Raw genomic sequence first — 16,657 nt, 5'->3', positions numbered from 1 at the left:
AAAAATTGATGACAAAATGGCCTTCACTTTATTCTCCACTACTTTTTTTATATGTGCATTTTAAAATTTAACAAAAAAAATGACTTTTAAAATATATATTTTAAGTCTCAAAGTTAATTCAAAAGAAATGTATAATATTTCATTTGAAAATAATAGTTTCGCAGATATATGCATAATCCCTACATGAGTTGTAAATCTGTCATCAAAACCATCACATTTTAGTATTTTTAAAGGGGATTCAAGATAGATTTTTTTTCTGCATTATGCAACTGATTTAAAGACAGTACTTTTACATGTAAAAATAATTTACACTAAAAAACTCAAGCACAGAAATCTGATACTTTTATCAAAATAACGAGAACAAATGAGCAATGAAAAAATAGCAAAAGCCATTACAAAAAATAGTAAATTCCTATTTAAATTCCTGTGTTCACAGATTAAAAATGTTTATTAATTAACTATATCACACAGATTGTAGCATACTTTAAGCTATAATATAGAAAGGTAACATGGGATACTTGAAATTTAAGCTGCACTTACCAAAATAGTTTTAACCTGAGTCTTTGATGTCTTCAGAAATGTACTTGACAGTAAGGTATGATAAAGTATAATTATTATTTAGTAGTATAATTCAAGGTTATTTTTCTTTGAATTTCTCTTAATATTGCTTCTTAAATATTTGTGTAAAATTATAAATATTACATTTTGGGGGTTCTCTGAACACAAGGGAGTGTATGAATTAAAAAGCCATTACTTTTTCCACTATTCAAGCATATGAAGATGCCTTCTTGTTCAAAATGCCTTATATTTAATCATATTTTCATGTTTCAAGTCATTTTAGAACAAATGCAGGTCAAAAGATTATTAGAGATACTTGAATATTCCCATGAAATATGTCACATCCACTAAGGAATTTAATACAAGTTCACTAAAGAATATCAAATTAATCATTTCCTCCTATAAATATTTTCTTTTTATTTATTTTGTGTTTAGAAGTTGCAGTTTTAAGTACTATTAACAGAAAATACATAACAAAAGCTTCCTAACAAGTGAAAAAAATAATTATAAATGCTGGAAAAATTGGCCTCATTAACATATTTACAAACTTTTACTTAATACATACTCCATTGGAAATTAATTATATGACATTTATACAAGCATTAACATTTCCAGATCACTCTGAGTAGTGAACACTTCAGTTCTTTACTGTCTGTACCCAAAGTTCAAGGTCACTCAGTTTCTGAAGGCAATACTGACTAGCATCAGATATGGGTCAATCTGAGATGTTATTAACATATTGTTCTGTTCCTTCACCTAAAGATGTTTCTGTCGAATAAGTGTCCTTATGCTTCTTTTTGTCTTTGCTCTGATCTTCCTGAAGCTTCAGAATTATGTTTCGGATTTCTTCTCTTTTTGTTCTCATTCTTGGGGGAGGAAACCAGTTTGCCAAATTCATAGGTAGTTCAAAATTGAGAATTGGATTCTGGAAATAAAAATATTAAATGCACATTAGAAAATTATAATAAATATTTTAGTTTCAATCACAAAAGCATTCCTCAGTTAAAAATGAAAAATCAATAACTCATTTAATAAGTATTTACTTATTATCTATCTCATGCCAGATATTGTGCTAGGCACTGGAGATGAGACGGTTTTTGCCTAAAGATCTTATAGTCTGAATCAGGCAGGGGTCAGTGAACTACAGCTAGTGGGCCTCATTCTGCCCACTGTCTATATTTGTAAATAAAGCCTTATTGAAACACAGCCACGATACTCATTTACATTGTCTGTGGACACTCTAATGTCACAATAGCTGAACGGAGAGTAGACACAAAACTGTATGACCACAGAACCTAAAATATTTACTAGTTGGCCCTTTTACAAATGGTTTGCTGACCCTAGTCTAAATAGACAGATAACAATTAAAACAATGGACATGACAAATTTTAGGAGAGTAAAAGCAGAAAGTCCTATGAGAATCCATGCCTGGGGGCTTACCACAATTCTAAGAAGAAGTAATATTTAAGCTAAGACCTGAAGACTGAGTAGGAAAGTTCCAATAAAGAACAATAGAAGCAACTGGGAAGAATATCCCAGGTAAGGACATACGTATCAAGGCCTAGAGGCAGGCGAAAACATGACGCAATACAAGAAACTGAATGACATTCAGGTGGCTGATACATAGAATGCTAGAGTAAGAATGGTAGGAAATGAATGAAGCTAGAAACTCGGACAGAGGTTGGGTCACATAGGCCATGTGAAAGATTTTCATCTTTAGCCCAAGAGCAACAGGAGTACAGCAATTAGATTTCAGTTTCTGGAAAACAACTGTGAAAAATAAAAGGCAGCACGATTAGAGACTGGTGCAGCAATTCAGAATGGTGATACCAGTGTACTGGGCTTAGAAAGTGACAGCAGGAATAAAGAATTGAACGTATATAAAATTAAGTGACAGAATTCACAGGACTGAGCACTATACTGGTGATGGATGAAGAAGAGGAAGAAGTCAAGATAATTTTTTTGGGGGGCGCCTGGGTGGCACAGCGGTTGAGCGTCTGCCTTCGGCTCAGGGCGTGATCCCGGCGTTCTGGGATCGAGCCCCACATCAGGCTCTTCCGCTATGAGCCTGCTTCTTCCTCTCCCACTCCCCCTGCTTGTGTTCCCTCTCTCGCTGGCTGTCTCTATCTCTGTCGAATGAATAAATAAATAAAATCTTAAAAAAAAAAAAAAAGATAATTTTTTTTGAAGACAGCGGAGTTATTTTTTTATTTAAAGATTTTATTATTTGAGAGAGAGAGTGTGTGAGAGCACGAGCATGGGCAGTGGGGAGGCGCAGAGGGAGAAGCAAGCTCCCTGCTGAACAGGGAGCCTGACACGGGGCTCGATCCCAGGACCCCAGGATCACGACCTAAGCAGAAGGCAGACACTTAACTGACTGAGTCACCCAGGTGCCACAGGAGTCAAGATAATTATAAAAAATATCCAAGACAGGTATGGTATTATACCCGAGTCAAAGGAAGAAAGCATTATGAAGAAGAAATGTTCAACAGTGTCAAATGGTGCTGGTTGGTAACAATTTCAATATAAGGATGGTAGGTAGTTGGTTGGTAGTTGGTAACAATTTCAATCAAGGATGGGAGGTTGGTAACAATTTCAGTATAAGGATGAGAGTAAACCCAGAGTACAGAGATTTGAGAAACAAGCAGGACCTGTGGAAATAAAGACAGTGAATATAAATACTTCTCCATAAATATATCCATAAAGAGGCGGGAAGAGGGAGAGGCTTCTTAAGATGGGAAGAGCTAGTGGAGAGAGAGAGTTGATCAGAGTGATGAGAAAGAACTCAACAAACCTTGGATTTGATAAACTACAAATAGTCTTTTTATGCTTTAAAAATTCTCCAATTTGGGAGTTTCTGCTCCCTGAAAAAATTTTGAAATGTTTTTCAAACTCTTTAAAGTATTTCCTTATTGTGGTTTTTTACATTAATATAAGGTCAAATACAACTGACCCATGAACAATGTGGGGATTTGGGGAGCTGACCCTGTGAAGACTAAAATCCACATAGAACTTTTGATGCCTGAAAAACTTACCTAGTAATGGCCTACTATTGACCAGAATCCTTACCAATAACATAAACAGTCAATTAATACATATTTTTATGTTATATATAATATTATTGTATCTTATATAAAGTACGCTAGAGAAAATAAAATATTATGAAAATCACAAAGAAAGAAAATACATTTATAGTACTGTATTTATTTTAAAAAATCTACATAGAAGTGGACCCATGCAGTGCACATCTTTGTTGTCTAAGAAGTCACTATACACTATGTTATTATTTATTATATGAGATCCAACATACTGAAACCCACCTCAAAAAAGCTCTCTACATACTGTAACACATATACACCACAATCACTGAAGTTGTTTTGCTGGGGTACTTTTGGATTAGAGCCTTTCATAACATCTTTGGAAAAACTTCTTTTGCTTCCTTTTTTAACTTCCCATTCCACCTCTAAATACCTGCAATAAGGCACATATAGTAAGAATATACATACATAAATAAACACAGTCCCTCATTCCCACCAGAATACAAAGTACAAATAATGGTTTTGAACTTACTCTCTTAGAATTTTTACAACATTTGATCGAGAAGGGCCTCTAAGTGAGTCCATCAGCAGGATACAAGGTCTGCAGGGTGAAATGACCAAATGTTAATACTTTATAATGTTTTTGCTTTTAAAGATTATTTATTTATTTATTTATTTATTTATTTATTTATTTGAGAGAGACAGAGTGTGAGAGCAGAGCACAAGCAGGGGGGAGGGTCAGAGGGAAAGGAAGAAGCAGACTCCTTGCTGAGAAGGGAGCCCAATGCAGGGCTCGACCCCAGGACCCTGGGATCATTACCTGAGCCAAAGGCAGATGCTTAACCACTTAACCCACTGAGCCACCCAGGTGCCCCAACACTTTACAATGTTAAAAAGGCATAAAAAGATGAACACTAACAACAGAATTTAAAATATTCAAAATTCCCTTGCCTCAGTAAAACTTGGGGGAAAAATAAATCTTATAGACACACATATACCCTAACACAATACCTAAATGTCGATGGTTGTATTAAATACCAAATTGTAGGGACGCCTGGGTGGCTCGGTCAGTTAAGCATGTGCCTTTAGCTCAGGTCATGATCCCAGGGTCCTGGGATCGAGTCCCACATTGGCTCCTTGCTCAGTGGGGAGCCTGCTTCTCCCTCTGTCTGCCAATCCCCCTGCTTGTGCTCTTTCTTGCTGACAAATAAATAAAATCTTTAAAAAACAAAAACAAAACAAATTGTAGAATATTAATTGAACCACATCTTATTACGAACGTATTTCACTAAAGTTCTACTGTTGGTTCCTTAAAAGAAAATAAAATCTGGTAAAAAGTCAAAATAATTCTGAAAATTTGAACATCCCCAGATTCCAAATTAGCAGAAGTGGGACCATACAAAGTAGAAAAAAATTCCATTTTTTTAAACTTATTTTTTAGTAATCTCTACACCCAAATCCACAACCCCAATATCAAGAGTCACACACACTCTCCTGACTGAGCCAGCTAGATGCCCTGAAATAATCCCATTTTTATTTTATTCATTTATTTTTTTAAAAGATATTATTTATTTATTCGACAGAGATGGAGACAGCCAGCGAGAGAGGGAACACAAGCAGGGGGAGTGGGAGGGGAAGAAGCAGGCTCATAGCGGAGGAGCCTGATGTGGGGCTCGATCCCATAATGCCGGGATCACGCCCTGAAGGCAGACGCTTAACCGCTGTGCCACCCAGGCGCCCCAATAATCCCATTTTTAACTAAAGCCTATTATAGATAACAAAACAGGTAACCATCATACAGAAGAATTAGTTTAGCGGGACCTGGCAGGCTTAGTCAGTACAGCATGCAACTCTTGATCTCAGGGCTGTGAGTTCAAGCCCCACATTTACTGTAGAGATTACTTAAAAAAAAAAAAATTAGTCTAGAATCCAGTGTTTTTTGCAAGATTCTACTTCATATTCAAATAGAGAAATGATTATCCATTCTCCCCAACTTGAACCCTGGACACTGGGCATAACTGGGTTTTTCCTGTTCTTTATGACAGGTTTGTGACTTGTAAGGACTTGCTTAAATAAGAAGTGTCCAGTTATGTTTTATTCTATGAGGGTATGTAAATAAAATTTATCATGCAGTATACAAGATATAAAGTTAATGCTTACTGTTTACAGACAGTAGGCTTTAAATGCCACTGTCCTATTTCTGAATTGCAGTTGTCATCAGCAAGGAATCCATCATCACTGCTATCATCCTATAAAAGACAGCCTGTTAGTAGTGAAGGTACACAATCTAAATAATTAATAACCTCACAATATAGCACTATTGATGATAAAAATCTTTGTAGCAAATATGTAAATTTTTTTCTATTTAATAGTCATTAGACTTGAGAAAATGTGGTCACTCGATTCTAATTATCTAATGTCACAACACTGACATTTATTTTTATTTTTTAAAAACTTTATTTATTTGACAGAGAGGCAGCGAGAGAGGGAACACAAGCAGGGGGATTGGGAGAAGGAGAAGCAGGCTTCCCGCTGAGCAGGGAGCCTGATGAGGCGCTGGATCCCAGAACACTGGGATCACAACCCAAGCCGAAGGCAGACACTTAACGACTGAGCCACCCAGGAGCCCCACAACACTGACATTTTAATGAAAAGAAACTATGATCGGAAGGCTATGAAAAATTGTTACATCTATTTTCAATGTAAAAAAAATTTTTAAAGACTGAATATAGTCTCACTGATTCTTCTTCAAATATTACTGTTCTGATTTTAGGTATTTCTACAAAAACTTAGTTTGTTGGCTAAGACAACTGTTTCACAATAGGAACATGAATGACATATTTATTATTCTTTTACATAGTTTTTTCAATCAGAAATATTTAAAGGGTTTTTGGAAACACCTCCTTGAGAGAACCATATATGCACTTCACTTAAGAGAAGACAACTTAATCACACTGTGTCTTAATTTGTAGATTATCTTGAATATAAAACAAGGCTTTTCCTGTTCCTTAGAAAGCTTCTGGCAACCATATAAATGAAATAATCAACAACAGAAATAATAATAATACACAGTTTAGCTAGTTCATATAACTGTTACAACCAAAGGAGCATAAAAACAGTACTCATTATAAACCCTGAATGTAATCCATATACATGCCTATATAAGTTACAGAGAAAAACTGTTTTTTCTTAGACATACATTGTGCAGCAAGGGACATCACAAAAAAAGGTCAGAGATTAAAGAAATGGAATGCTGTAAGGTTCTTATAAACTTTTCTTTTAATATAAAGCTCTCTTTAACTGAAGTCAAAATATTTTTAAAAATGTATTTTATTCTTGGTTTAAGTAAAATTTATTATAGCAAATGGAACTCTAAGAAAATATGAGAATTTACCTATGTTAGTTTTAACTAAATATTATATGCTCCTGCCATGATATAGAAGAAAAGAATCACTGAAATGTGGAAAAATAATAATTTTGCTGTGCTCAAGCACCACGTAAACATCTACATTTGCCTCCTGAATAAGTTAGAGCAAAGGTTAAGTATGACCCATAAATGCTTTAACAGAGGAAGAGAAAGGGTTAGTGGGGGTAGCGGATGGGTTTAGGTAGGAGAATCAATTTTGTATTAAAACTTTTCTGAGGTAGGTAATGTTAGTTTAGTCCACAACGGCAAAAACTACAAAAAAACCCTAAAAGAAAAAAAACAACAACACTATACATTTATCTTGGGAACTTCTGAATTAAAAACTTAGGTTTGTGCTTTGAGATGAGACCCAACTTCAGAAGGCACGAGTTACTAGTAGAAGGAAATGCTTATAGGACTCCAAAGAAAAACTTAATTAGATTAAATATTGGAGATTTTTGCCAGCATTAGGTTTTACCTGGTTATCTTGATCTTCTGAGAAGTCGATGAGTTCATCTTCAAGCATTTTGCTACCTTCAGTTGATTCATCACTATAATTTAGTCTAATTTTGCTTAAGCCATCTACATCAATAAGAAACATTATATAATTTAAAAAAGGGCATCCACATAACTTATAGTATATGATGTTAAAATTACTGCTAGTAATTAATTATATAATAATTATGGATATAAAATCTGCATTAACATGTAATTTCACAAATATAACTTACTTCTAATAAAAACCTGGATTCGATATCAATTACAAAGTTGCTTCTACAACTCAGACCCTAAAATTCATTAAAATTTAAAACTAGCTATCAATTATATTATAAATATATGTATAGTTACATAGATATAGACATATACATGTATGTATATTAAAACATTTTTGTGCTAGGTATGCTAGTTACCTTTAGTAACAGAGGCTACAATAGTCTAAAAATAACCTAATGTCCAATAATAGGAATAGTTAGCTAATCAAAGAACATAAAATATTACACATTTTTAAAATTAAAATTATAAAACTGTGAAAAATTATATAATACAGATTAAAAAATAAACATGATTAAGTTAAACAGGCTTGCTTTGGACAAATAAAAAGAAAAATACAAAAATGAAAATAATCACGATGTTAAGATAGTACCTATGGATGAGTTCTCCAACTCTGTATATTTTTCCTTCTTTTTCTTAAATTTATTTTTTATTATTATTCAGAGAGAGAGTAGAATGGAGGGGGAGAGAAAGAGGGAGAGAGAGAATCTTAAGCAGGCTCCATGCCCTGAGCAGAGCCCGACACGGGGCTCGATCTCATGACCCTGAGACCACGACCCAAGCCAAAATCAAGAGTCGGACGCTTAACTGACCGAGCTACCAAGGCATCCCTGTATATTTTTCCTTCATGTTTTGTTATATTCACGGACTTTTCAATAAAATAAAATAACCAAGCCAAATTTAGATGCTGGTAGTATGAAATGACTCATAAGAAAAATCTGAAATTGATACTTTTAAAGGTCAGTTTAGAAAATCTAAATCCTTAGAAATAAAATGTTTTGCTGGAAGACGCTAATCACACATGATGTTTCAAAGAAATATAAGGTTTACATGAAAATAACGAAAACTGAGGGACTTTAATACCAAATTTAGTAAACTGTTTATTAAAGAGTATACCTTTTCCACTTAAAAAAGTATGACTTTAAGGTATTTTAGACAGGATAAAGTTTATTTTTGTATAAGTTATTAAAGGGGAATTAAAAATATTAATATAAGCAAGATGGGGTGGGAAGACAGCAAAATAAAATATGCTCCTGAAAAGAAAGATGTCTGTCTGTCTCTCTAAATATTGTGCCTGGAAACATACAATTTAAAATATATAATAAAGCACTATGGTAAATCCTTTTAAGTGAAAAATAGCCTTTTCAATTTTTTTTAAAAAGTCTGTATTTTTATGTTTGTTTGAAGCTAAAATACCTGTATTTGAATAAAATCTGTCCAAGTCCTCAGGCAATTCAGAATCCACTATAATTAAGTTATTTAGCAGCCAATTATTCATATCTACAGAAGCTGTGTAATATAAATATAAACCTTACACAAATTAAATATATGTGCATTTCAAAAATGGGAGAAAAATAATTTAAATAGTGTAGTCAATTCTTTCATTCAGTAAACAAATGTCCTGGTGTACAGTGAGAGATGATAACTCAATTGTTCTTTTAATCAGTTCCAGTTTCTAAGAGCTTCTCATACAGTGAGATCCTGTGAAGATGCCAAGTGAGATCCTGTGAAGATGCCAAGTGTGATTCTAGAGTTTAAAACATATACATTTTTCATGTACCATAGCAAGACAACTATTTCATATGGTGCTCAACTGAAAAACTAGCAAATGAAAGTCCTGATACCACACATTATTTTCCTACAGTTGGCCTTAACCTAATCCTATGGTAAGATACAATCCCCACTTATTTACCACATCAGGAGTCAACACTTGTGACTCTAGGCGTTCGATAGTTAAAACTATATTAAAACTATCTAAAATGCCTTGCTTAAGGGCACCTCGCTAGCTCAGTCAGTGGAGCGTGCAACTCTTAATCTTGGGGTTGTAAATTTGGGCTCCATGTTAGGTGTGGAGATTACTTTAAAAAAATAAAATAAAAATAAAATAAAATGAAATAAAATAAAATATGCTTCGTTTAAATCCTGTCAATTATATTCCCAGGCAAAACAGAAATCAACTACTGAGATATTAATCATCATCACAGAAATTTTTATAAGCTCTTACCCTAATTTTTAATATGCCATCATTTTATATAGGACAGACTACTTAACCAACTTCTCTGAGGTAGTTAGTAAAAGCACCTCTAGAAAGCACTCTTACTTAATGTGCTTCTGGGTGAGTGATCTCTTGGAAACATCTGATGAAAGCACAGAAATACAGACTCAACTAGAGCACTACTTTTCAAACTGTGGGACACTAACATCATTGGATTAAGACAAGCATCAAAAAGAACAGAAAATATCGATGTATCACACCCAGTAAAGGTAAATTAATTTCCCTTAAGGAAGACAGAGTTGATATGGTTGCACACAAACTAAAAACCTAAAAACAAAACAGAAACAGATATACAAAGTATAGTTAAAAAAAAAAAGGATAAACATATACTAAAAAGCAAACTTCGTAAAACAGAGGATTCTTTACTTTGATCTCCACTAGGATTTGTGAGGATTATTTACTTCAATTTAACTGGATACTACTTAACTAGAACATTAATTTGAAGGAGAGGGCCCCTAGAAGTTTCTGGGGTTTGTGTATATGAGGTTGTAGGCTTTGTCACATTGCTTTAGGTCATGAACTTTAATTCATTTTTAATTTGAATTCACATTATAGTGTGAGATTACTGATCAAAGGGAAACTTTAAAGAAAACAGTTCTATGGAAGTATAACTCACATATCATATAATTCACCCATTTAAAGTGTACAATTCAGTTGTTTTTCTATATTTGCACATATGTGCAACTATCATCAGAGTAAATTTCATTTTTTAATTATTATATTTTTAAATATTTATTTATTTGAGAGACAGGGAGAGGGGCAAAGGTAGAGGGAGAGACAGTCTTCAGTAGACTCCGCACTGAGCATGGAGTCTGATGCCAGGCTCAATCTTACGACCCTGAGATTACAACCTGAGCTGAAACCGAAAGTCAGACACTTAGCCAACTATTCCACCCAGGCGCCCTCATCAGAGCAAATTTTAAAACCTCAGGAGGAAACCCTGTACCATTCAGATATCATCCTCCCTCCCCCATACTCCTATCTGCCACACCACACTAGCCCTAAGCAGCCACTAACGTATTCCATAGATTTTCCTGTTTGGGAGATTTCATACAAATGGAATTGTGAAATATATGGTTTTTTGTGACCACTTTCAAAATATTTTCAAGACTCATCAATGCTGTAGCATGTATCAGTATTCCATTTCTTTTTATGATCTAATAATATTCCACTGGATAGGCAGATCACTAATTGATTATCCATTTGTCAGCTGATGAACATTTGGGTTGCTTCTACATTTTGGCTACTACAATGCTACATACAATGAACATTCATGCCCAAGTTTTTGTGTGTTTTTATTTCTCTTGGACATATATGTAGGAGTGGGTCATATTGTAACTCTACATTTAATTTTTTGAGGAACTATCAAACTGTCTTCCAAAGAAAGCAACTGCACCATTTTACATTCCCACTAATAATATATGAGGGTTCTGATTTCTCCACATCCTCACCAATACATGCTAGTATCTGACTTTTTGATTGTAGCCATGCTGGTGTGATATGAAGTATCTCACTGTGGTTTTGATTTACATTTCCCTTACGTCTAATGATGTCCATCATCTTTTCATGTGCTAACTGGCAAGACTTTGTTTTCAAGGGAATGAGAAAAAATTCATACTGCCTTGAAGGCTTAGTCTTCAGAGTGCCAAAATGGTAATTAATCTTTAATATGACTATTCACTGCCTCGTATTTTTTTTCTACTCAAGTACTAAAATACTAAAACTGAAAATACCGGCAGCACTTGCTGATTACCCACTTTGTCTATGTTCATTCCATTTCCTGCATAATGACATAAATAGGCTAAAAAGTGAGTTAGAAAAGTAGTATTTATCTGTTACATGTACTTTTTTTTGCTGTAACTGCTAAATTTCCCCCTTCTGCCGCTTATCTTATACCTCCCGAAGGGCACAAAGCTCATCACTCTAGGGCTAATGTCAGATTTATTCAGCAAGTATGTCAAACAAATAAAAAATACTTTTATAAAACTCAACAACAGCTTTCTGAGCTACTAAAATAAGGTGGTAAAAGTACCAAGACTATGTTCAGCATTCTTCATTTTCTTTTAAGATTTTATTTATTCATTTTAGAGAGAGGAGGCGTGAGCAGGGAGGGGCACAGGGAGGAAGAATCTGAAGCTGACTCCACACTGAGTACGGAAGCTGACGTGGGGCTCGAACCCACAACCACAAGACCATGACTTGAGCCTAACGAGGACTCAAATGATTAACCAACTGAGCCACCAAGGTGTGCCAGCATTCTTAATTTTGGTAGGTTCTTTCTGAATTTACATAATTTCTTCTATGCCTTATTCTGACTTTTTTCCACCAAAGCAATGTGTTAGATTTATTCACAGCTTAATAAGCAAGGCACATGTCATAGCATATTATGGATTTTATGAAGTAGATTATTTTACTTTTGGGATGGAGAGAAAATTACACAATTGATTTGATATGAATTTAAGTACTGGAAGAAAAACTAGATATTCTCTAATAAGTACTAGAAATATGGAACTGATTCAAGGGAAAAAATTCAATTCATCAGAACTGAACAGAAATAAAAAAGCAGAGGTTGAACTAGCGCCCTTCTTCCCACTGAAACATGAAAGAGAGTGCAGAATAAAGAACTAACCTTTCATCTGAATGTCAACTATTTTGGGGGAAAAGCCTTTAATTTCTGACTCTATTTGATCTCTTTTTGCCCATCTGTAAATTGAGAAAAATGAACTAATGTGCCTTAAAGATCTAAGACTGTCCAACTACTGTTTGTGCCAAATACAGTAAACTGCCTATGAAATAAGAATAAATCCCAGTTGCTATAAATGAAAAATGTAGACCTTGTACTACAATTTTAAAACCTTCTTTGGGTTGTAGAAAGGCACAAGGGAATTTTTTGGAGTGATGAAAAAGTTCTAAATCTTGATTACTGTACTGTAGGGATTACACGACTGTACACATTTACCAAAGCTCACTGAGCTATACTTATAAAATAGGTGAATGTTACTGTAAATAAGTCATATCTCAATAAATCTGACTTTAAAAAAAAAGTGTGCTCTGATATCTTAATCCTATGTATAAATATCCAATTTATTCTGAATTCCTTGATTCTTTCAAAACATTCAGAAACATACCTGTATGGTGCATAGAACTTAAATATTCATTCTGTAGGCCATTTTCACTTTTAGTCCTATCAACAACTTTCTGGCATGTAGATTCTCCTTTATTCAAGTCTTCATTTTCACTTGCAGTATGATTTATTTTTTTCAGACTACATTTCACACTGCCTATGTTTCTCCGATAATGAGGGTCACTTTCTTCCTGTTCAGCACTTGAATCAATTCCAGCTACACAATGTTTTCTGTTAAGCATCTTCTTAATTACAGGCTTGGCAGAAGAGTTTTGTGAACAACTGTCCATTTCACTGGCTGAAGGAGAAGAAATACAACTGTCCTCTACAGTTGAACATTTTTGCATGACTGTATTTTCATGGTAATGAGGATTAGGTTCATACTTTGGTTTTTCCAAACCAGGGAAACAAACAACAGCCAAAAACCAGTGTGCACTGTAAAAAACAAATGAAACTACTGAATATATTATGAGAGTTTATTATATTTGGCAATAGATATCAGCTAAAATATTTTTTCTAAAGCTTCTGTCCAACAAATTTATTAAAAACACCCAATTTTTTCAATTCTCAAATGAATCCACTTGTTTATATGATCACTAATATATAATGTCTATTCAAAAACAACGTATTTTTTTTTAGAATTATGTAGCCTGCATTCACTTTTGCAAGGAAATCTTTGAACCTTTATTGCTTTTTGAATGAAAAATTCATTCTTATTTTTAGTCAATTTAAGAAAATATAAATTAGATCACTGTAATTCAGCATTCCCATTTACCTTCCCCTTAACCTATTTATGTCGAAGGACAGAAAACTAGCCTCAAGATTAAAATGTTTTCAGAAGTCTAAATAAATTGTATAATTTTGAACATTTTCTAAATATTGCACAGATATAGCTTTTAAAAAACTTTTACCCTCTGTCTGTTTTTCTTAAGAATAAGGTTAGGCATTGCTTAATGTTGAAAATATTAAATAATTCTGTCTTATGCTTACTGAGATATATATACATTAAAATGAAATAACATATCTATTTTAAGCATTATTACAAAATTTCAGTATTAGTAGAGTTCCAGCTATCAGGTGGGTGCTTCTGATATAGCTAAATTCAGGTATCACAGTTTCCAGTAACAGGTTAGAATACATGAATAAAAAGCTGTACAACTAACACTGGCTTATGTTCATTAGTCTAGTGAGGAATTTTATTAGGGGCTTACTACTTCCTAGACAATGTTATATGCTAGGACACAATGAACAGGCTATAGATGTCAGAGAACTTATTAGCTGAGTACAGTGTTTGTCATATAATAGGGTATTCAATAGATGTTTGAGGAGTGAAAAAATGCATTATCTTGACATGAACAAAAGTTATTCTATATTCTCACTTTTACAAAATGTTAAATTCCTCCAAGGTAATATGAAGAAACAGTAATTGTCTCTTCATCAGATAGCATAAATACAAGGGTGAATACTCAGTATTTTAAAGGCCAGATGGAGGAATGCTTCTCTTCTGTTCTTTATTAACCCTCACTATCTTATGGACTTAGGTCAGGCTTGGTCAGCAGAAAGAGCAATACACCATCTTTCTCACTTTATTCCAAGATTTGGCTGACTGTAAGTCACAGCTCAACGTCAGGAAAGTTAAATGTGAAAAAACACGTTTTAAAAACTGATTAAAATGGTATAATATAGTTCTCAACCCAAAGGTATAACCTAAGTCTATCACAGTTTTTAACATTTCTTAGCTATGACAAACATACAAAAGGCATAAATTTTTTGTTATACACCTAAAAACTAAGAAAAATTCTTTCTTTACCTAGCTGAAAGGAGAAACTTGAATCAGATACATCTGAGGTTATTTTCAACCCCTAAGAGACAGGATTTTGCTTTTATGATCCCTTTAAATAGCAGCTAACACTGACCTTAAACCACCAGTGGGAGAAGAGGCTAAAACAAGTAATTTCACTTAAGATCGATTGGATCTAAATGTTGACATTTTTTCCTTATCAATTTTTAACAAATAGCTTATAAACTTTAAAGTTTAAGAAACTACCACTATCAAGAGAATTAAAAATGAAACAGCAAAAACACAGCAGCCTATCTAAAATAATTAGTGAATAGAACTATTTGTGGCTTTAGCTCTTCAAAAAAAAAAAAAAAAACAAAATGAGCCCTCAGGATGTGGAGGCTGTTCTTCCACCTACTAAGGGCATATTTCGGTTGCAGAATCCTTTACTGACTCTACATCTTTGTTCATTCTCTATCACCAAGGTAACTAGAAGCATTAATCATAGCTTCAATCTACTGCAGATACACTAAGACGAATGTGCCTCTACTGCTAAGTGTGTACCTTACATTCTTATAATTCATTTCTGACGAATAGCTCTCTATGTATACCTTTCCTTTCACCTAAGTGGGCAGCTCACATGTTACTCTTTATGACAAATTACTGTCAAGAAACCTTATTTTTGAGGATAAAGAAGAAATTAAGAATTAGTTTCAAACTTGGTTTTAAGTTACGACACTATGTTTGACTTAAATATATAGCTCTCAAGAAGCTGGGCTTTATAGCTATAACCAGTGTTTTGACCTAGCCTACCTATGTTTGGCTGGGCTCAATAGAGAGCACAGGTCTTACAATTAACATAGGATTTTAAATAAACAGAACCTGATTAAATCTGTTTTTCATAGTAAGAAAAAAAAGAGCACATTCAGAAGCTAGCCTGGCATAGCTAGGCTTATTTGACATAAACAATCTTATAGAATACCAACCCCAGACAAACTTACTCTGCAACCATGATAAATTGAGACAAAGCAAGGACATTTCTCAATTTGTCTAAATAGAGAGAAACAAAGTCACAATGCAACCAAAAAAAAGGCCAAATATTCCCTTTTGTTAAATGGGTAAATGCTACTTCTTTACCCAAGCAAACAACTGCTTCCTTACCTCTTCCCCCAATGACCAAAGCCCAAATACTATTTATAGGCACTTTTTTTTTTTAAAGATTTTATTTATTTGACAGAGAGAGAGACAGCCAGCGAGAGAGGGAACGCAAGCAGGGGGAGTGGGAGAGGAAGAAGCAGGCTCCCAGCGGAGGAGCCCGACGTGGGGCTCGATCCCAGGACTCTGGGATCCTGCCCTGAGCCGAAGGCAGACGCTTAACGAATGAGCCACCCCGGTGCCCCTATAGGCACTTTTAAACACACTTTTACTGAGAGGCTCCATGGTTGCCCATGGTGTGTGTTCTCCCTTGATGCAAGTAATAAACCCAAGTTGTCCAATTACAGGTGTATTCCTGGGCGTTTTTGGCTGGAAGGCATAGGAGAACAGAAAAATGAAATATAAAATCTGTCAAGTCTAAGTTGTATAATAATACTATCCTACATATAAATGCCTCTCTTGTCTCTGTGGGAGAACACAAATATTTAACCACCTCCATTTACCTAGAAAATAGCTCAGAGTAGTCAGCATGGTTTTCAATTTGAGTACGTGATATAAATCTAGCCATCTTTTCTTCCTTTGGTTAAGAGTGGAAGTGTTTTCTAAAGATTCAAAATCTATGTGACCTAGTCATTGTTCTGCATAAAGAAGTCTGTTCTCTAGGATGTTTGGTAGACCACAGTACCACTTTTTAAAAATGACATTATTCTACACTGATGAGTAGAACAAATTAGAAAGATCTCTTGCTAGTGTTTATAAAATTCAATAT

The 16,657-nt window shown here is 34.3% G+C and overlaps 1 protein-coding gene across 9 annotated transcripts in view; it reads right to left on the bottom strand.

The window, feature by feature from the left end:
* Nucleotides 1–325: 325 nt before the first annotated feature.
* SENP6 (SUMO specific peptidase 6) overlaps nucleotides 326–16,657 on the bottom strand; it is a 117,673-nt gene continuing 101,341 nt past the window's right edge. For all 9 annotated transcript variants that reach the window (XM_040643678.1, XM_040643679.1, XM_040643682.1 and 6 more), the window contains 6 exons: nucleotides 12,958–13,388; nucleotides 7,481–7,584; nucleotides 5,757–5,845; nucleotides 4,129–4,197; nucleotides 3,879–4,029; nucleotides 326–1,483 (listed from right to left, as the gene is read on the bottom strand). In XM_040643678.1, coding sequence (XP_040499612.1) covers nucleotides 1,274–1,483; nucleotides 3,879–4,029; nucleotides 4,129–4,197; nucleotides 5,757–5,845; nucleotides 7,481–7,584; nucleotides 12,958–13,388 — 1,054 coding nt within the window. In that variant the 3' untranslated portion in view covers nucleotides 326–1,273. The remainder of the gene's footprint in view (nucleotides 1,484–3,878; nucleotides 4,030–4,128; nucleotides 4,198–5,756; nucleotides 5,846–7,480; nucleotides 7,585–12,957; nucleotides 13,389–16,657) is intronic.

The sequence above is a fragment of the Ursus maritimus genome, unplaced genomic scaffold, assembly GCF_017311325.1.
Source record: "Ursus maritimus isolate PB19 unplaced genomic scaffold, ASM1731132v1 scaffold_29, whole genome shotgun sequence".
In the NCBI taxonomy this organism is placed as follows: Eukaryota; Metazoa; Chordata; class Mammalia; order Carnivora; family Ursidae; genus Ursus; species Ursus maritimus.
This window is presented reverse-complemented; position numbering and strand designations above follow the sequence as displayed.